The sequence below is a fragment of the Vigna unguiculata genome, chromosome 6 (genome assembly GCF_037176805.1).
Source record: "Vigna unguiculata cultivar grain cowpea cultivar isolate G323 ecotype 2 chromosome 6, ASM3717680v1, whole genome shotgun sequence".
Taxonomy (NCBI): domain Eukaryota; kingdom Viridiplantae; phylum Streptophyta; class Magnoliopsida; order Fabales; family Fabaceae; genus Vigna; species Vigna unguiculata.
This window is the reverse complement of record NC_140797.1, coordinates 30,198,922-30,220,730: the sequence shown is the minus strand read 5'-3', so window position 1 is coordinate 30,220,730 and position 21,809 is coordinate 30,198,922. Positions and strand designations below refer to the sequence as shown.

Here is a 21,809-nt window from a genome sequence, read left to right as displayed (position 1 = left end):
ACTGACTTAATTCAAATGCATGACAAATTGGAGACATCTATCAAGGATTGACATGAAAATCATACAAATAAATAAAGATTTATTCAAAATGATATTTAAAGCAGCCAGAAATTTTGCATCTTCTCCATCAATTTTCTAATGGGTAAAATTCCAAGATTCTTTTATACAATTATTCAGAACAGATAATTAAAATAATCATAAGATTGTTTCAAGCTGTGATAACAAATTGCGCTTCCGCATTGATTGATTGAATCCTTATAAGATCAATGAGCACGAATTCGTAAATTTGTAGCGTTGACTTAACTTGGCAATGCATGTGATTACGAAAAACTTTTGAATGTATGTATACAGACAATACCAATTCGTAGTCGACAATTTGAAACTCAAGACCATAGTTTTTGCTACTCACAGTTGGCATGGATATTACATACTTTTGGTTGACAAGATGTTCCAGTAGTTTTGGATTTAGAAGTACAACACCCCATTAATTTTTTGGAGAGTTTAGGATCCAGTAGCCATTTAATAAATTAACGTGATACATGTAAGTTCCTTGTTTTGACAAGACTAGGCAGGGGATAAAGACACCTTATAAGAACCATCACTGTACCTTACGCCTTTTAATGAAGATGAACACATTTGAGGAGTCACTAAAGCTTCTGGAATGCCAAAAGTATTTATTTGGGTTTGTACACTTTCACTATCTACTACAGCTTCAGATTTCACCTTCTCACAAATTGATTTCAAGGCAACATTCAATCCAACTGAGTTAAAATCCGTCGCAAAACTGTAAAGCATTCGATAAACAAACATCCTTTAGGTTTCAAACAACTATGTAATGTACAACTGGACTATGCTGTAGAAATTTATGACATTCGCTCATAAAATTCATGAAATTCTTCTCACTCCAACAATTGCCAAATTTCTAAGAATAGGAAAAGATGAAAACGTTTTATCAAACCAAAATAGCCTAATTGTCCTAAATCCTTATAAAATTTCATTGGATATATACCCAACTTTTATGATTCACGTCCAAGAAAGTTTCATTACCAAAACCATTAACAAGCTTCATTACCGATACACGAAATTATACTATGGAAACAGTTCAAATTTGTGCAAAAAAAATCTCCAAATAGAGGCTATTCATACCTTGCTTCAAAGCTTCTTCCTTCAGAAGACATCAATGCACAAATACGACAAATAATCCAAGGTGGAAGAAGAGCATCCTTAATTTCAATGGTACAAAGGTCATTTGAAGATCCTTGTATAGACTCCCCATATTTCCATATAGATCCATTATAAGATGCGGCAATGTCCTCAGCTCTTCTTGTCTCCGTGCATTTAATCTGAAGCAAAAGTATATGAATTCTAATTATTTAAATAGTTAGCATAAAAAAATAATTATTGCAGCTTCAAACAAACTGGTCACATAATTTAAATTGCATATGGATTCCTACACTGAGGTTTTCTAGAAGATAACACATTATTGACACTGTCCTGCCCTAATGCACAAATCTGAAAATTAGAGCAGCTAGTCACTAACACAAAAAACCCTATAACGTCACCCATATAACGTCCGTCTAGAAAAAGTTCCACGTTAAAATGACCGGTGGCATTTTTGTAAATTATTTGACTTTTTTAACGTCTGCCCATTCCAACACAGACGTAATTTAACGTCTGACCCACAGTACCCCGACGTTATGTAAAAATTAACGTTTGAGCTCTCTGCCCCCGACTTAATTTAACGTCTGACCCACTCTGCCCCGACTTAATTTAACGTCTGACCCCCTCTGCACCGACGTTAAGTAACGTCTGACCGCGCAGCCCCGACGTCAATTTTTGGGTTTTCTCTACACGAAACGCATAAACCCTAATTGTTTCGTCGCGCCACCAATTTTTCGCAAAGCTTCTTCGTCGGCAACCACCATTCCAAGCTCCTCCAGGTAATTTTTGAACGTTTTTCACCACCAAACTTGTTGGGATTTGATTATGGATTGATTTTAGGCGTTTTGAACCGAATATTTTCCGTTTTCATCCTCATTTGCAGTGTTTCGCGATCCTTCCCGTCGGTGACCATTATTCCGACCTCCTCTAGGTGAGTTTCGAACATTTTTCACCACCAAACTAGTTGATATTTGATTGTGGATTGATTTTAGACGTTTTCAACCGAATATTATGCGTTTTCATCCCCATTTGCATCGTTTTGAGATTATTTTGCTTGTTATCTCTTTTTCATTGTATGTATGTAATTGCTTGTATTTTTTTATTTGCAATTATAATTTATCTTAGACTATTTTTTTTAGTTTTTTTGGCCTATTTCTTTTTTTAATTGAATTTTTATAATAATATTTGTAAAATTACGAAATAAAATTATATTTATTGTTATTTGTAAAATTGGACTAATTGTATTTGATTTTTTAATATTATTGTTGCATTAATTTTTATTTTATGTATGTAGATTTATTATAATTCATTGTGGACTAAGGTCGATCTGCCGTATATGGATTCATTGAACCTCAAACCATTCAACCTTCAGGAAACTCACATGACCACATCAAACTTTATTTGCAAACATGGATGGTTGAGTCAAATAGAGAGATCTACTTTGCGCCATATATTGATGCGTATGTTTTTTTTTTCTAGTAATATTTTATGAAGTATTATTAATTATTTCTGCTAAGTACTTGTGATTGACGGTAGATATCATTGGCAACTATGTGTCATCATTCCAAGACAATGCACGATTGTATGGTTTTATTTATTCCATAGAAAGATTCCATCTGCTTTGAAAAATATGTTACAAGAGTAAGTATTAATTTTTTTCAATAACCTATGTATCTACTTAGTTATAAAAACTAAAATATGTTTTATGTTTCCAAAATTTCATTAAAATTGTGAGTAAGCCTAGAGGCCAACAACTTAAAGTATTATATTCAAAGGTTAGAACTCATTTAGTTTAAAGTTATTAATTTTTGTATGTCAACTTATGACTTTGATATGTGTTTATTTTATTTGTAATGTTTAGTGTAACAAGCAAGAAGATTAATGTGAATTGTGTATATTAGTTTAGAATATATGTTGAAACTTAAGTATTATTAGATATAACTGTAACTCCATAATTGTGCTGAAATTATTATGAAACTATTCTGGGAATTTGCTAATTGTCAGGTGTGGGAATGTTGTAAAAACAATCAAATTAAAAAAAAAAACAATAAGCAATTATAAATTAAACTCCAAGTAGTTAAGTTAATGCTAACTAGGACCGAAAAGTGACAGAAGTTTGATTTCAGTATTCAGTACAAATTTATCAATAGAATAAAAAAACAATAAGCATGCTACCAAGGAACTGTTCATTTACATCATTCAGATATTAATACAAACATCACCAGGAAAACAAGCATTGCATAAATAGCATACAGATACAAACCTGTCCTAAGTTTTGCTTCTCTATCTCTGACAGCTCAACTAGATCCTCAGTTGCAACCTGTTCCCCTTTCGAATGGCAAAAAGGCATAGAGAAACAGACATCCTAATAAAGGATATAGAACCAAAATAAAATTCAGAAATCATCAACAAATTAAATATTAATGCCAAAAATATAATTTTCTAATAATAATAACAGCAACAACAACAATGCAATGATAAAGAAGTTTTGCTGAACAAACAGTACAGACAAAAGCCATAAAACAACATGAGTACTTATACGGAAAACTACATTTGAAGTCCAAATGCTAGTAGTAGCAAAGTCATAGATAAAGTACATCCCCTGTTGGGTTGTTACTGGTTATGGTTCTTGAAATGATCCATTTAAAATCAGATACTATTGGCAGAAGGAAACTACAAAACCTAGTTAAAAAATAAAAGAAAACGCCTCACATCTACCAACATCACTTTCACCGAAAAAATTTCCTCAAAATCAGAAGTATGGCATCAATGAAATATCACTCCTTGCCTTAGGTAAACATTACCACCTCCCCACATCACCACCCAAAAAAGAAAATCAAAAACAAAAAGGAGTAACCATAGAAAAATTAGTAATTCATAAATAAACTACATACTGTACTTAATATGAGTAGCTTACATACTCTCTTAGCAATGATCTTAAACCTTGGGTTGACTGAGAGATATAAGCATTGCACGAACATTTGGATTTCCCAGAACTGTCACCACCAGTAAACATCACCACAAACTGAACAGTGCAAACTACAAAATAAAAAGAAAAAATAACAACCTCAACATCCAATATTCCAATATAAAGACAAATGTTCTAATATAAAATAATCATGGTAGTTAAATCGTGAATCGTATCGTGTATCGGAGAGCTTAAATTTTGAATTGTGAATCGTACCGTGAATCGTACAATTCATAAACATTTTATAAACATTAAAAAGATGCAGTTTATACTTAAATATATAAGATATAGAAATATGCAAAGAGAAAATTAATAACAAAACAATCTCATAGTCAAATAGAGTGGTTATATCTATGTGTATCTACCACAAAGTTTAACAATTTCAGCAACATGGCCTTAAAAAAACAATGTGGTTGCTGCAAAAGATTCCTTGAACTATAGTTACATGCTACTAAACAAATTATGTTTTATAGCCATCCAAAAAATAAGTGTTGTTGCTCCTTGTATCCTAAACAACCTCAAAAATACATTCTATTCTAATCATTCATAATTCATCCTCATCCTCTCCAAGATCTACCACCGTGTGACCACTGTACTACAAACGCAGAAGCTCAAACCCACTGAACAAATGAACAAAGGCATGCACGAGATGACATGCAACCACCACCGCAACACCGCACAACCAACACTGCACCACTGTGCGACCACCACAACAAACAAAGATGACGTGATGACGAAAGGCAAGAAGGAGAATGTGTTTTCAAGCACACTAACGTTAATAAGTTTCAATGTGCGAAAAAATAAAAGGGGAAAAATTAGGGTTTCAATTTGGGATAGATATGTAGAGGGAAAAATTAGGATTTTAAATTAGAGTAAATTCGTATCGTGAATCGAATCATGATTTGCACGATTCGGACTCGTATCGTACGATACGAGTACGATACACGAGTAAACACGATACAACTCACGATTCGTATCGCTACGTACTTGAATCGTTTCGTATCGTACGATTCGTATGTGAATCGTACGATACTTACTACACTGAAAATAATGCATAACGAAGTTGGAAGGTTCAACCAATAACCAAATTAAGTATGCATCAATAATACCATAAGTCAAGAACCTATTTCAAAACAAACAAAAAACTGTTCTTTAAGCATAAACAAATTAAATTACATCTCACAAGCAGACAAATGAAATTCCAGAATAGAAAAGACAATATGAAAAGACATCAAAGAAATTAATATATTCTGCAATTACCATAGAAAAGGCCACAAATGTCCTTCCGAAGCATATAATAAAGGTCCCGGAAGGATTCTTCCCAAGCTACTTGTCGTTTCCTTAAGAAATCCAATTCTGTTGCATGAGAAGACAGGGAAAAGAACATAAGGATAATTGAGAAAGGAAAAGTAGAAAGAAGAAACTATAAATTGGCATGCTGAAAACTGATTCACAACCTCCATCTGATGTTGATGAGCTCAAGACTGATATCAGAGAAGGCGGTAGAATGGATTGAGGATACATCCATGAATGTAATCCATAGGAACCTCTCACATTTTGATTCTTGAGATAACTATTCTGGAAGGATAACTGAGGCATGGTACCACACATAACTGACCTATATCATGAAACTTGAAAGTCAAAATAGCATTTACAGAAAAGACAAAAATGGACTTCAAGGATAGTTGCCACAAAACTCATAAAAATAGGGGCTGCAACTTCAAAATACGTAGCAAAACTGAAGAGAATAGTTAGCATACCATAGTTACCTAGGCAAAAAAATAAAAAGGTATTATACAAGCATTTACTATCCTGGTTTATACAAACAATGAAAACCTTGAAATTATATATCACATGCATTTCTATCAACAACACTCTATTACAACATCAAATGCAAACATTTTTCTTATCAATTTCTGAAATGTCATGAAACGAGAATCCTGCCATATAGCTCTACCTCATCATGTTTTTTTAAAATGTTTTACCCATAGGTGCATCTATCAGCATTGAGCATAAAATCAAATTGTCTTCTATAAAACAATTAAGGTAACCTAAAATACCACATCTTTTCAATATATAAACCACAAATCCCTGTCCAAAAGTTTTTTAATTCGGTCAGGTGCAATTACTCCATCATATGCACTTACAACTCACCAGTTCACAGATGACGATACAATTCGCATACTGCTTTTTAAAGTAAGATCCAAAGGGACCTTCTGGCCAGGTAAAGTGCATTCAGATAACAAATTTCCTAAAACAGGGTGTCCATCAGCAAAATCAGCAGTCTTGTCATTAGCATCATGTTCTTCAGGTGCAGCTAGTCCTCTTAATGCTTTTCCCTACAATTTATTATTATTGGTATTGAGAACCTGATAACGAGAATCTAAAGTGCAAGTAAATAGATGAAGAAGGGTCAAACACAGTCTTTGTATACCAAATCAATGGCACCTGAGCCACAAAATGTATCCACTGCTGTTGAAAGTTCAGAAACACTGCGAAATCTCCCTTGACTGCACTTTTCAAATGTTTGACAAGGTTGTAAGACACTATCTTTGCCAGTCTGAGTAGACACATCAGAAGTCTCTGAGCTGACAACAAATTTGGAACAAGATCAGCAATGGTAAAACAAGATCATGGGATCAAGTAAACAACAGAACTATGAAGCAAACCAGAAATTTTCTTGCTGTCTCTTAGCCTCCAAAGTCGAAAAAACAGAAAGATTCTTCAGATTACTTGTTTGTTCAAAGGATGGACTTTCCTGAGCACAGTAACAAGATTTCATGGTTCAGTATCAACAACATTAGATGAAGATGTCAATTGAATAAACTAAATGAGCCATAAGTCGGGCAAAAGAAATAGTAACCTTTCAATTTTCCTTTCCAGATGCAATTTTAAACTTGGGCTTTTTTACAGCAAATACTTCATTAACCCGTGTGTCAGTGTATCTAGGGGGCTTCCACAACCCTGTTCTTTTTAATCCATTGCTCACCTCAGTGGTCCTGCAAACATAAATCAAAAGTTCTCAGCAAATTATGAAATAATAGATTGAAAGAGAAACAGAATCTTACTTAGCAGGATCAGCCAAGGAAGGTGGAGATCCAGCATTATTATCCAGAAAGCTTGCCCGTTTCAATAGCTCCCCCTGTCAAGGATTTACAGTATGATAGTGATAACTACATTTTTGCTCTGCTACAATTAAATGCTAGCTATCAATGTATATGGACAGGAAGGGATATTGCTGTACGAATCTTAAATTTAAATGTGCTATGACTATAAACGGTGGGGTAGTGCAGCATCAACATAGAAGGCTCAATTGAAACGAGCAATGAACATATACAATTACATGATGAATAATATAGATGTAATATAATTTGTCACAAACTATAATTCTAAAGTTTGCTTCAACACAACCATCTATACATTTATACATTAGCTAAATAATGCAAACACCTTGAGAGCATGTACCAAGCCAAGCAAAATGCACTACATTAAACCATAAATCATACTCGGTCATGGACAACATGTAACCATATATACCAACAAAAATATGTAACAATTAGAACAGAAATCATACTCGGACATGGATAATGAACTAAATTATGGCTCCCATTATAATAATCACAAAGATTGAAAGCTAGAATGAAAATCCAATCACGAGTTCAGCAACCAACCCTAAGTTCGGAAGGTGTCTTCTTCTTAACCATAGGTCCACTTTTCAAAGGCCCCGAAACAATTCGATGAGAACTCGGTTTAGCCACCTTTGCCATGTCTGGTTCCTCTATGAGCACTTTTACCAACCAAGCATCATCGAGATAATCTCTAAGTGCAGATTCAGTGAGAAAAAAAAATGCAATAGAATTAACAAATTGCACAATAAGCAAGTTTCGTGTGTTGAAAATTGTGGTAGCAGATATGACCAATAGCGAGAGGGGATGTAGAAGGATAGCTTAGGTTTTCAAATTTGAATTGAATAAAGGTGAATCAGAAGCAAGAGATGAAGATAGAATGAGAGGAAAGAAGAGAACATGGCGGTACCTAGTTGAAAATGAATAGTTCATTCTTCATGTTCTTTTATTTGTAGTTTAAAACCAAAAGTTGCGTTTCCCTCCTATTTGTGACCCGTCACTGCAGCGGTCAAAATTTTAAGATTTTAAATGAATAAAAAAGATAAATTTTTTATTTCTCTATAAAATAAATATAAATATGTTATACATTTGAATTATTTATTTTATTAAAATTTTATTTATTTCAGTAAACATTTTACTTTCTTTTTAAATCTATAAAATTAAAAATTAATAAGTGTTATAATAATTTTTTTATCATATATGTTTGATTTCTCTATTTATATCTAAGTTATAAAGTCTTTTTAATATATATTAGAATGGTAGGAAAACATGGTGGCACAGATTTTAGGACAGATTTTATTATCCATTCCATCCTGATTCTCATATTCAACTGGTCACATTTACCTTAGATAACACATATATTTATACTTGTTTTCTTATGATTCTAATATTAATTATTTTTTATAAAAAATATTATCAAATATTTAATATAAAAAATGTCAAATATTAAAAAATATAGTTATATAACTTTTAAATCAGAATATAAAAAACAATTAAATAAAAAATATTATATAAAAAATAAAAAATACTATACACTTACATATAAATAAAATTTTATAATAATTAAAATATTAAAATATTTATTAGTTTAAAGACGTTATAAAATAAAATTGATTTAAAAAAATTATAAAAAAATATTTTTAATTTTTTATTATTTTTTTTCTCTACACCAGTGTGTGTAACATTCCATTTAAATAATAAAATAATTAAATGAAATCTTACACCGGATAATATAAAGAGCCAAGTTGCGGAGTATAAAGTCGCTCCTTACAGTTATCCAAGGTACTTAGAAGGAAATACTAAAGCTCACTACAAAGCCTACAACCCAAAAGGAGTAAGAGATAGCCGGTATTCGAAATAAAGTCTTAGGGGTAATAAAATACACAGGCCTTAGCCCTAAAGAAAAGCCCAAATAAAACATGAAGTCCAGCCCAGGTAGACTATGCAGCGGAATCATCTCTTTCCTGTTGACCTCGAGTACCTCTCGCATCTGCTCTCATCAATAAATTGATGATCATCGCAAAGGTAGAAGAACAACATACAAGGCAATCAAACAAGCAAGGGTAAGCTAGAGCCAAAAAGATTTTATCATGCAATCAGATATACTTTCACAGTCCAATATGCATACATCCTTCAAGCATGTTATGACTTTCCAATCAATACACTAAGACTCGACTCGACTCATCCGAATACATATAACCTGGTCGGATTCAGCGGATGCTTGCACTTGTGGTGGATACCTCTGCTCACCCCCGAGCTACTCACCCCCGAGCTATGTGTTACAAGTGTTACAATGAATCAATCCCCCACACACAAGGTTAGCCCTTAATGAGTTTCAGGCCTCTGCTACTCTCACCACAAGAGTCAGTTCGCTCTAAATGAGACTAACTGACTCCTTAGAGTCTCAGGATGCAATCCTTACCTTAAATCCTTACCAAATTATATAGATGGGGCACCACCATGGACACCCACTAACAGGGGCCATGGAATTACGTCCCGACCACTAAAGCACGACCCTGAAATCTCACCTAGAGATTCCAAGGAATTACGTACTGACCACATACTATACATATTCAAACAAACAGTAATGTTTATCATGCTTATAAATCTCATGCCAACCTTTATAATCCATCCTCATACATGTTCCATGTTGAATCCATTCCAAATCATCCTTCCCAATTCATGAATATAGAAGTGTAATTCATACCGACACCATGCCACTTTGATTACCAACCATCTCATACAAGTCACATATCAAGGTCATGTTAAACTTATCAATCACAGACCATAAACCATTCTACTCATACCCATTCGCCCAATTCATGCTTTTAAAAGTAATTGAATTAATCCACAAGTTCAAGTTAAAGTAAGGAATTAAAATTCTGCAGCAATTCTCGCTTAAGCTAGACTGATCTCGCTTAAGCTAGACTGGTCTCGCTTAAACTAGAAATTCTCGCTTAAGCTAGACTGGTCTCGCTTAAGCTAGAAATTCTCGCTTAAGCTAAAATCCCTCGCTTAAGCTAAACTGACAGCTTTTTAATGGTTTCAACATGTAAAAAACACAAAATCCCAAACAGCATAAATTTAAGAAAACACAAGCATGTTGTATAAAATGTTGGCATCATATTTCATGCTTTAAAAGAATAAACAAATCAATCATGGAAGCATACAAGCATTTAACAATTGTTAATCTCGCTCAAGCTAAGGAGCTCTCGCTTAGGCAACAGGGTCTCTCGCTCAAGCGAAAAACTTTCGCTTAAGCGAGATTGAAAACAGAGAGTACTTCGAGTTCTCGCTCAAGCTAGCCCATCTCGCTCAAGCGAGAGGCCTTCGCTCAGGCGAGCACTTGAAACTAAAAGGGGGCGAGCACTCGAAACTAAAAGGGGGCGAGTTACTGCCATTCTCGCTTAGGCGAGAGCTTCCCGTTTGGGCGAGAGCTTCCCGTTTGGGCGAGAGCTTCCCGTTTGGGCGAGAACTTCCCGTTTAGGCGAGAAACAACTCGCTTAGGCGAGAAACAACTCGCTTAGGCGAGCATAGCAGATCTCATCTGCTCTCACGCATGCAAAGCCAAAAATCCATCTAGAAACAATACACCGATATTTTCACACCATCAAAAGCACATCAAATTATCAAGAGCACCCAACAGAAACAAAAAAAGACACATTATTTATAAAAGCATGAAAAATCCTAGCTTCCCTCACCTGGACAGATGCTAGTGGAAAGCACAAGCACCTACGGCAACCAACCCAACAGCTTCAGGAGCATACTCAAGAGGTGGAACAGAGAATGAGGTTGAGTTGACTTGAATCTGAATGAGCTTCGAGCCCTAGCAGAGCACTGTTTGAGGGAAAAAGAGGAGTAAGATGACTGATTTTGCAAAGTGGGCAGAACATGAGAGGGTTAGGGGTTTTGGGATGCCCTATGGACTAGCCTTAGGCCCAACTGACTAAGAGAGACCCTTAAATTTTAGGAAAAAATTAAAGTGGGTCTTACCGTGTGTTATTTATAATATTGTATTATAAAATAATGATATTTGTAACTTAATTTAAGTTGACATATAAAATAAATTTATATTTGTTAACAAAGCTAAATATACCTTTATATACATGCATATTATAAATAAAAAAAATAACTAACTTAAAGTCTCATAAATTTACAATATTAAACTTTTATTTAATTAAGAAGTCAAATAAAAATTAATATTATGTGCTTTAACCTTTTATTATTGTTATACCACAAAACTCTAATTGCATATTAATAACAAAATTTACCCTTATAAATGTCAGTTTTTATTTTCCATTCATTCGCAAATTTTAAAATTATGGTATTTAGTTTTAAAAGCAAGTTTGTCATAAGAAATTAATTTTAAATTATGGTATTCAGTTACAAAATCAGTTTTGGCCAATTTTTAATGTTTTTTTAATTCTTTTACTTTATCAACAAGACTTGCTCTTTTCCAACGGATTGCATATCTTGAAAATTCCATCCCTTCAATTATATTTTTACTATAGATTTTTAATTACTATAGATATAAATCATATATTTAAAAAAAATAAATATTCTATGTAGATAACGGTAATAATCGATCTAAAAACTATATACATTCTAAAAGATTATAAAACAACGAACACGATGCTTAATTAACACAATGCTTAATTAACGCTAATACAACATAATAAGGTAACTAATTTATCAAATATTAAAAATAGTAAATGTTTGAAAAAAAGCTTAATAGTTAAATGAAATTTAGATTCAACGTAAAAACTCATGAAATAACTAATTGGTAATATTGCACAAACTTTCAATATTTAGTAAATAAATAATAACTATAATTAACTATTTGTGTACATTAAATTTTGAAATTAAAATAATAATTATTTATGGTATATAAGTGAGTGTAAAATTTTATCTTATAAGAAAGTTTTATAAGATTGAACTAGGCTTAAAGTTAACTTTTTAAGCTGACATCAAAGTAATACGTTAGAGCATATTTTGTCAAAGTTTGTTGTTTGTGAATTTTTTATTTCACTTGTTATCGCGATCGAACTACTCTAATCTCATCCTAGATATATGTATGTATGGGTGGACTTTCATTCGGAGATAAGGGGTACTGCCCCTAAATTTTTTATATTTATATAAATTAATAAATAAGTTAATTTTGTTTCAAAAATAACTTAATATATTTTATATATTTGACATCTCCAAAATTTTGCATATTTCTATGTAAATATTTTGACACCCTAAAATATTTATCGAAGATTCATCGTGATGTATGTGTCTCGATGTCAGGAAGTATTGAAATTTCTATGTTGACTAAACATTACATCAATTTACAAATTATATATATAATAAACATTTGCTTAAGTTCGCAAGTCTGCACTCATTTAAGTCTGCATCCTGCCTAGATCCGCATTTGGAAAGAAAAAAAAGTCTCGGATCAATAATTTTGTAATTTTATTTTCAGAAAATATCACGTAAAGTCATTTGACTTTATACTCTAATACATTTATATATATATATATATATATATATATATATATATATATAAAGAGAGAAAGAGAGAGAGAGAGAGAGAAAAATAAAGTATATGAATAAAATAAAATAACAAGTTCTTCTTGTAACATATCTCTAATATCTTATATCTCACATTTTTACAATCTCTAAAAAATTTTAACATTCATAATATTTCATATTATAATTTTATGACCATTAATACATATTGTAATATGACTCTCAAATTTTCATATGTTTACATCTCAATTTAGTATATATATATATATATATATATATATATATATATATATATATATATATATATATATATATATTCCAATTCCGCCGGCTCAACTAATGATTAGTCATTATAAATTTAAATTTTTAAGTCTAAATTTGGATCTTTAATAGAAAATTAGTTTAGTCTCAAATACACATTTCATTCTCTCCATCACAGAATAAACATAGTCAGATATTATTAGTCATAAGAGAATGTGCCTCATTAAAACCTTAATAGGAAAAACCCTTTGGGATAAAAAAAAACCTAGTAAAGGAAAAAGAGTACAACATTATGTATTCTTTAATACAATATTGTTCATCACATATTCTATTTCTCCCCTCATATAAACTTACATCATTAAGGTGACAAAGTCCGAACTCGTGAGTCATTTGCTCAAAAGTTCTTCTTGACAAAAACTTTACAAATAGACCTGTCATATTTTCAGATGAATGAATTTTTGGATATCTATATCATCCTTTCAATTGAACCAATCGAACAATACACTATTGTCTTCATATATGGTTGTTGATTCCATTTTTGTCGGGGATAGTCATAAGTTTCTTGCACATGTTGAATTATAGACCTTAACCAAACATATTCAACACTTTTCTCATAATTCTGTATGATTAGACGATGTTGCTACTATGGTTTGTTTCATATACCATCATGAAACCATTATGCTACCACATGTGAACAAACATCTTGTTGTGATCAACCATTGTGACATTGTGAGAATATGTAAAATAACATGCATATACATAACCCATTGGTCTAAATCTGAATCATTTGGATGGAATAAGTTCATATTCGTAGTACCCTTAAAGTAATGAAGTATATGTTTTACTCCAAACCATTTTCTTCTTGTAGTTGAAGAACTATATTTTGCTTAACAAATTTACAGCAAATGCAATATTAGATCGAGTATAATTAGAAAGAAACATTAGTGTTTCTATGACACTAAGATATGGTGCTTCTGGACCAAGAAGATCTTCATCATTTTCTTAAGGTCTAAGAAGAGTCTTTATCAACATCTAACAACCTCAAAACTATTGGAGTGCATAATAGACATGACTTGTCCATTTAGAACATTTTAAGCACCTTAATTATATAAGCCTCTTGACGTATAAAAACACCTTTATTTAAATACTCAATTTCTAATTTCAAATAAGACTTTGCCCTTCAAAGATCATTCATCTCAAATTATTTCTTTGAGTAATCAATTGCCTTTGTGAGCTCATTAGGAGTTCCAACGATGTTTATGTCATCTACATAAACAATAATTATGGCAAATTCATTTTTGGATCTTTTCATATAAATACAAGAACAAATAGGATCATTTTTATATCCTTCTTTTAATAAGTACTCAATAAGACGGTTATGCCACACACGTTCTGATTTCTTTAATCAATAAAAGAACGTGTTCAATTTTATTGAATAACCCTCTTTAGAATTTGTCTTGTTGGGCAAATAAAATCCTTCAGGGATTTTCATATAAATATGATTCTCAAAAGAACCGTACGAATAGGTTGTAACATCATTCATTAGATGTAAATGCAAACCTTGTTGTGCAACTAGGATAATTGAATATTGCAATGTTGTTGCATCCAATACTAGTGAATATATATGTTTTTTCACAAATCAATACAAGGTTTTGTGAACAACCTTGAACAACCAATTGTGCTTTGTATCTAAAAATTTCATCATTCTTAATTTGATTTTTGCGCAAAAATCCATATGTACCCAACGGGTTTCACAACTTTAGGTGTGCGAACTATATGTCCAAAAACCTTTCATTTAGCAAGCAAATATAATTATGCTTCTTTGCATATTTTCATTTTGGTCAATCTTTTCTTTGCCGACAATCTTCAATGATCATTGCTTATTGATCCTCATTGTCATTTATAGCATTCATCGCTATGTTATAAGTAAAAGTTTTGTCAATGTTAACTTCATTTTGGTTCCACTATTATATGATTCATGACATAATTTATTGAGATCTCATCATTTTCAACAATTTCAGGTACTTAAGGTTCTTCTGGAACCAAAACATTATGTCAAATGAATCTTTTGGGATTTCAACCTTTTCGATTAGGTCATTTTGCATTTTAGCTCCATTTCTCATTCAAGAGTTTTTATCTTTAGAACCAATAGGTCTACCACGCTTCAAACGTGTCCACATGAGTTTTTCAACCCTTTTTTTTCGCATCATAATAACTGATCATGTCAAACAAGACAATCATTTAAATTTGTAAACTTTTGGTTTACCATGACATGCATTTCAACTGTACTAATAAACTTGTAGTACAAACTATAAGAGAATGTTGATAATTTCTCCAATACACTTTCTTTTTCAACTCAATCATAGAGATATAAAGATATTTCACATCTTTTTCATTGTTTGTCTCAATATAATATCCATTTAGACAAATATCCTTGAAACTTAATAAGTTCTTATTCAACTTCTTGGTAGAAGTATAATAGCTCTTCTAGAGTCTTCAAATATATTTGTAGTACTATAAATAATACAAACATTGATGTCTCACATTATCAAAAAAGAGAAAAATTTATTACTCTTGAGAATTGTATAAGTTGTTGCACTATCAATAAGACACATATCTTTTGGTACTAGTGCAGACATTCGTTTTTTATATAAACATAAATATCAATATGAGATTTTTTTTAACACTCTCATAATCAATAAAGTGATCAATGTTTCCATTTGCTTTAGCAAAGAAAATAATAATATCAAGATGAGTAGCATCCATATGGCCATAATTAGAATCACCATATTCATAAGCAATGTGTGTTTTCATGTTCTTCTCATTATTTGTAAGATGCTTTGGTGTACAATAAGTACAACTCAAATGGCCTTTACCACCGTAATGATAATATATACTTTCATCTTTTTGTCAATATTTTCACATTTTCCTTTTCCCTTTTTCATATTATTGTGCCACTTATAGTGACAAAATGTGTCTTTGAAATTGTCTTTATAACCATGTCCATAATCAATATGACGATCACGATCATGAAAATATAAATCAAATGTTGCTGCATTCACTTCTGGAAATGAAGCAGAACCAATTTGGACAAGTTTCATGATTTTCTATCAAAAACTCATTGCTTTGTTCAGCCATACAAAGGCATGAAATAAATTCATAATATTTATTGCTGCATTCACTTATGGGAATGGAGCATATTAGGCGGATCTCATGATTTTTCATCAAAAGCTTTATTGCTTTGTCCAGCCAACCATATATAGGCATGAAATAAACTCATAATATTTGTGAAATCTCTTTTCACAATATTTTTGTCGCATGAGCAAATTAGTTGCTTAGATGTTTTATTTCTTTATTTAATGGTATCCCAATATCCATTGCATCTAAATGTATTTCAACATTTAAAATCCAATATAAGGAATTATTCCTTGTAATATCAAGGGTCACAAATCCAAATTTTGCAACGTTTTGCGTGTTTAGAACTGACACATAAAATAATAATAATAATAATAATAATCATCAAAATAATAATAATAATCATCGTCATAATAAAAATAAAAATAATAAAATAGAGATGAAAATTGATAAAGTCAAACAATTCTTATCACAAGAGGAAGAATATAAGGTAAAATTATAAATTGAGAAAAGATTAGAAAGAGCTTGGATTGAGACACGCAAAACAGTGTCGTTAGAGAGAAAAAACTTCCACTAGTCCTCAATTGGTTGAAGCATGGTGCTGATAACGTGTTATGAAATAAAGAGAATAACATAGAGAATAATAAATAATAGAGAAGAGAATAAACAATAGAGAATAGAGAATAGAAAATAAGGAACACATCATCTGTATATTATTATTGATAGGAAGAGTCTTATTTATAGATACAATATGTAATCCAAGGAAACAAATCAACTTAGTTAATACAAATATTTACATAAAGAACACATCATCTGTATATTATTATTGATAGGAAAAGTCCTATTTATAGATACAATATGTAATCCAAGGAAACAAATCAACTTAGTTAATACAAATATTTACATAAAGAGTAATGAATCATATGAGTATCAATCATATGAGTAAATGTATCAAATCAATGGAGAATCATTAATTCATAACAATATTGATATAATTTTACCACTAATCTCCATTTTTTGTGTCTAATTGTAGACCGAAAGCCTTGTTCCAAAATCCATACAAGTGAGTGATCCTGAATGCCAAGAAGAAGATAAAAATTGACACTAGGATTATGTCAATTACACAAACGAAACAGAATATCCTCTTATTTATAATTTCAATTTTGATGAGAAAACATTGATATGATTCAAGAAATTTAACAAAAAATGACCAAATTGTACCATTTTTTTTTTGAAAATCAGAACTAAATTAAGACTAAAAAACATTAAAAGATCAACTTATATTTTTAAACGAAAATATGAACTGAAAGAGTAATTCCAAACTTTTTTTATATAAACTACTAAAAACATTGTATTTATTTTTTTATAATAATAAAAAAATATAATGATTGTTATTATTATAATTATAAAATTAAATGTGAATAATTTATATAATTTTATAATAATTAATTTTCATTTATAATGATTAAATTTAAAAAAAAATGGTTAAATTAAACAAATGACCACTTAAAAGATAATACTAATAAAATAATTATTTTTAGTTTAAAAAAATTTAAAAGATAAAATTAAAAAATAAATATGGACAACAACGAAAAATTCTTTATATATAAATATAAATATAGATATATTAATTCATTTTAGAATATTAAATACATAAAATATATTAAAAATATTAAATTTTTAAAATATATCTTTAAAATTATATATATAAAATAAATTTTGGCTAGTCATGACCCTTTGTCACTGTTGTGGTCCGCCATTGTCGCCGAGGCTTTCAACATGAATCGCACTCGAATTTTGGCCTTCAAGAACAAACCTCCGACGCCGGTTGAACTCATTCCTAAGTGAATCCTTTCGCCTCCTCCTCCATCCAAAATCCCTAAGCCCAGGCATCACAGTCCTCAGGTATGTTAATTGAGTTCGAAATTCTGCGTGTTTTCTGATCGGACTCTTGAAAATTGAATTCTGTTGTAACTATTTGTGAAAATGGCTATCAGAGTTCTGAGAGAACGTTGGATGCTCCTGATATACTCGATGACTTTTATTTGAACCTATTGGACTGGGGTTGCGGCAATGTTCCTAGTATCACCCTTGGTAACAGTGTGTATCTATTGAATGCCGATGATAACTCCACCGCTGAACTTGTCACTGTGGATGAGGAAGATGGTCCTGTTACAAGTGTTGCCTGGGCTCTCGATGGACGCCATCTAGCCATTGGTTGGAGCAATTTTCATGTCCAGCTCTGGGATTCTCATTCTTCTAGGATGGTAAATTTGATTCCTTTTAAGCGTTTTTGTGAAATTTTATTTGAATAGGCTAATTGACATTGCAAATGTTCTTGTGAAAGGTTTGTATAGTGTCGTGTAGTTGAAATTTTTTTCTTTTCTGATAGTTATTTGGGTTCAATTTCTACACTAACAATCGCAACCTTTGGGAACTGAAGATGGCGTATATATGATTGAATGAATGACACAGTATTAGTCATAATATTTAAATCAAACTGTAATTACTTCAAAAAAGTCACATATAACAAGGTCTTCGTATATGAAAGTTATACTTTTTGTTTTGTGTTATTGAAAACTTCTATGCATTATGTTATGGTTTTGATTTGGTGATTGCAAGTAAGAACATTAAGAGGTGGACATCAGGCACGAATGGGTTCACTATCTTGGAACAATCATATCCTCACAATAAGAGGGATGGATGGTAGAATCGTTAACAATGATGTGAGAGTGAGGTCTCATAGGGCCACAACAACTCTAGGGTGTTGTATATGGCGCAAAGTCCAAATGGGTGCACTGTGGCTTCTGCAGCAGGGGACGAGACTCTCAGATTTTGGAATGTTTTTGGAACTCCACAGCCTTCCAAACCAGCGCCGAAAACCAATAGTCAGCCCTTTGCTCTTGTCAATCGTATTTGCTGAAGATGCACGTAGAGGTTATAATGTAAAATATTTAGCTTTTTAACATTATCCTGATCATTCTTTTATTTCTTTGTAAATTTATATTGTTAAACTCAAACATACATGTATTTATATAAATGGGTGCTGTTGTCTATATTAGTTACAAATAAATCATAAATAAATAAGTGTGACTGGTTTTTTTCATTTTATTCTTGCTCTGATCTTTCTTGTTTCTTGTTCTACTTTTACTGTGATTTGAGAGCCCCGCCACACAACGAACATTGTTAACAATGAATAGTATATATATGCAAAGTAAAAAAAAAGAAAGAGATACAAAAATATTGATAAATACAAAAAGAATATAAAATAAATTAGACTCGGTTTAAATTTAGTATTGTCTAAATTCACCGGTCTTAAAATAATATATCAGAATGGTGGATTGGAGACACTCCTTCTGCATAGAAATTGGTAGATTTAAGATAATAAAACCCAAAGATAAATCCATCCACCACACTTTGGGTCCAAAATTAGCAAATTATGAAAGGAACATTCTTCAATTTCACTGTTTAAAGTCTTTCCTAACTTGGCATCAGTGCATTGTTGGATTTTCGTGGTTAAAATAGTCAGCCAAAAATGTTTCTTGTGTTGTGCTGTGGAGATCATCCATTCCTACCTAAAGTACATCTTTTACATGTTCCATATATAAGCACCAACAAACAACGTTCACTATATATATATATATCTTTCTTCATTATTCTATTCCTTCTTTCCCGTTATCATTTCATTACCTCAACACAAAATTATTCTGGTTATCTTTCTTCTCACCTACCAGTATGCATGTTCATTTCTTGGATGACAGACACAGATGCCTATGTTTACATCCTAAACTTCGACTGTGAAATAACAAAGAGAAAAGAAAGATGGAGAAGTCAATGAGATTAGGGTTGATGGCTGTGGTTGCTGTATCTGGAAGCATGGCCATCTTGGTTCAACAAGTCCATAAACGTATGCTATCTAACTTCATGAAGCAATTTGAGTATCAAATGGGTGGTATCTTATACGCACACGGCCAAAAGAATTTGTTTGGTACCATTTCTTTCAATTTTCAACTACCATTTTCTTTTTCACTTTAGTTCTAAATCCCTTTTATAATGTTTGCAAGGCTCGGAGAAACATGAAGCGAATAAGAAGGTGCGATTTTCAAAAGAAGCATTGGAAGAGATGAGTTATGGTAGAGGTGATAGAATGATTACTACAAGGGTAGGACGAATCAAGGCTGAACAATTTTGGGAGATGGAGAATGTTGAGAGGGATGAGCCCAAATTAGAGAAGATGATGCCTACTAACAGGAAAGTTCTTTACAGGGGAATTATGAAATATAGGAATAGCACTATTCATGGGAGACTTCCATTTTAGTTTTTCTTTTCCTTTTCTAGAAAGTAACATTTTTTTTTCTCCTTACATGTGTGTCCTTATGCACAAATCTCCTAACTTTTCTTAATATAACATTCTCGATTGATAGACAGGGTTCGTTTGTAAAAAGTAGGAAGGTTTCTCCATGTTGCTTAAGAAACATGGGTTAATTTTTTTCACTCATCTTCCATAATGTTTCACCCGCGAGTTTACGTTCGGTCTGTGATCTGCATAAGAAATTATTTGTTTTGTAATCTTTATATTTTGTAAAATACCAGGGTGAAATTTTTTAATAACTTTATTTTTATTTAATCAAATTAGTAGAAATAATAACTTTTATAAACTTATTTTTTAAAATAAGTAATATCCATAATTGTATAATTTTAAAATTTTAAGTACAAGTTTATTGAAAATAAAATGACTTTGAATTCAATTGAAACAAGCGAAAAAACACAAATGAGCGATATATTTTTTGATGGACTGGACAAGATTGTGCTGGTACTACTGGATTTTAGAAATTTAAGTCAATACTGATTATGCAGATCAAATGTGGTTCAACATGTCATTAGCTTGCGTGGGCTATGATTATACGAACAGACTTGTGGATCGATAATCCATCCTGAATTGTCATCCTATAGAAAAAATATATAGGTTGAATAAAAGTTAGGAGGTAAAATAGAAATAAGTTGCTCATTGTTTGCCATGTATTGCTTACCATTCTCAAGATGAAAAGGACACTATTTGATTGATAAGATATTTATTCTCGTAATGGCTTGTAAAAGGCTCCATAATGTTTGTATCATCTTATTTTTTTAGGTGCTTTCTATATAAAAGTTTATGTATAATTGATTTTGTCTTTCATGTGTATATTTCTTTTTCGCACCAAACTATCCTATATTTATTCATGTAACTTGATGAAACAAAGAGTAAATATTAACTATACCATCTAATAATAATAGACTAAATCATCGTCTCATACATAGATAGTAGTTGGTGGAGACCAATCAGATGGAGACTAATCAACCGCTGATAAGGATTCAAGCACCAATTCAGACTTTATTCAAAGAGACACTTACATCACAGGGTTAGAAATCCTCCTTCCTATCTTAAGGATTATGAGGTAACTATCAACTCTGCTAGCAATAAAAACGTTTTAAGTAGCAAGTATCCTATCTCCTCTTTCATGCATTATGACAAGCTGTCTTTGAGTTTTAAAAATGTTGTTAATTCCATTGATGCTGAACGTGAACCAGGAAGCTATAATGAAGCTTGTAAACATTCTTACTGGATAGAAGCCATGCATAATGAGATTAGTGCTTTAGAAAGTAACAAA

At 31.6% G+C, this 21,809-nt stretch overlaps 1 protein-coding gene and 2 pseudogenes across 5 annotated transcripts; 2 read left to right on the top strand and 1 right to left on the bottom strand.

Annotated features, from left to right (window-relative positions):
* Positions 1-320: 320 nt before the first annotated feature.
* On the bottom strand, positions 321-8,182 carry LOC114188455 (uncharacterized; annotated as a pseudogene). The gene is made up of 12 exons (XR_014995728.1): positions 7,801-8,182; positions 7,198-7,271; positions 6,993-7,128; positions 6,799-6,887; positions 6,564-6,717; positions 6,284-6,468; positions 5,587-5,747; positions 5,390-5,485; positions 4,079-4,200; positions 3,425-3,526; positions 1,147-1,343; positions 321-784 (listed from the first exon to the last, which is right to left on the bottom strand). The product of XR_014995728.1 is annotated as an uncharacterized LOC114188455 (transcript).
* Positions 8,183-17,902: 9,720 nt separating this feature from the next.
* LOC114188454 (uncharacterized) lies at positions 17,903-20,588 on the top strand. Of its 4 annotated transcripts, none has more exons than XM_085674474.1 (5): positions 17,903-18,066; positions 18,159-18,428; positions 18,810-19,106; positions 19,923-20,149; positions 20,226-20,588. In XM_085674474.1, the coding sequence occupies exons 4-5, from the start codon at positions 19,984-19,986 to the stop codon at positions 20,477-20,479; spliced, it is 420 nt and encodes a 139-aa protein (XP_085530600.1). In that variant the 5' UTR covers positions 17,903-18,066; positions 18,159-18,428; positions 18,810-19,106; positions 19,923-19,983; the 3' UTR covers positions 20,480-20,588. The 4 variants fall into 4 exon arrangements, with proteins under 4 accessions (XP_085530600.1, XP_085530598.1, XP_085530599.1 ...); XM_085674472.1 differs by having other exon boundaries at positions 18,788-19,106; XM_085674473.1 differs by having other exon boundaries at positions 18,784-19,106.
* On the top strand, positions 17,941-19,084 carry LOC146885762 (cell division cycle 20.1, cofactor of APC complex pseudogene; annotated as a pseudogene).
* Positions 20,589-21,809: the final 1,221 nt, after the last annotated feature.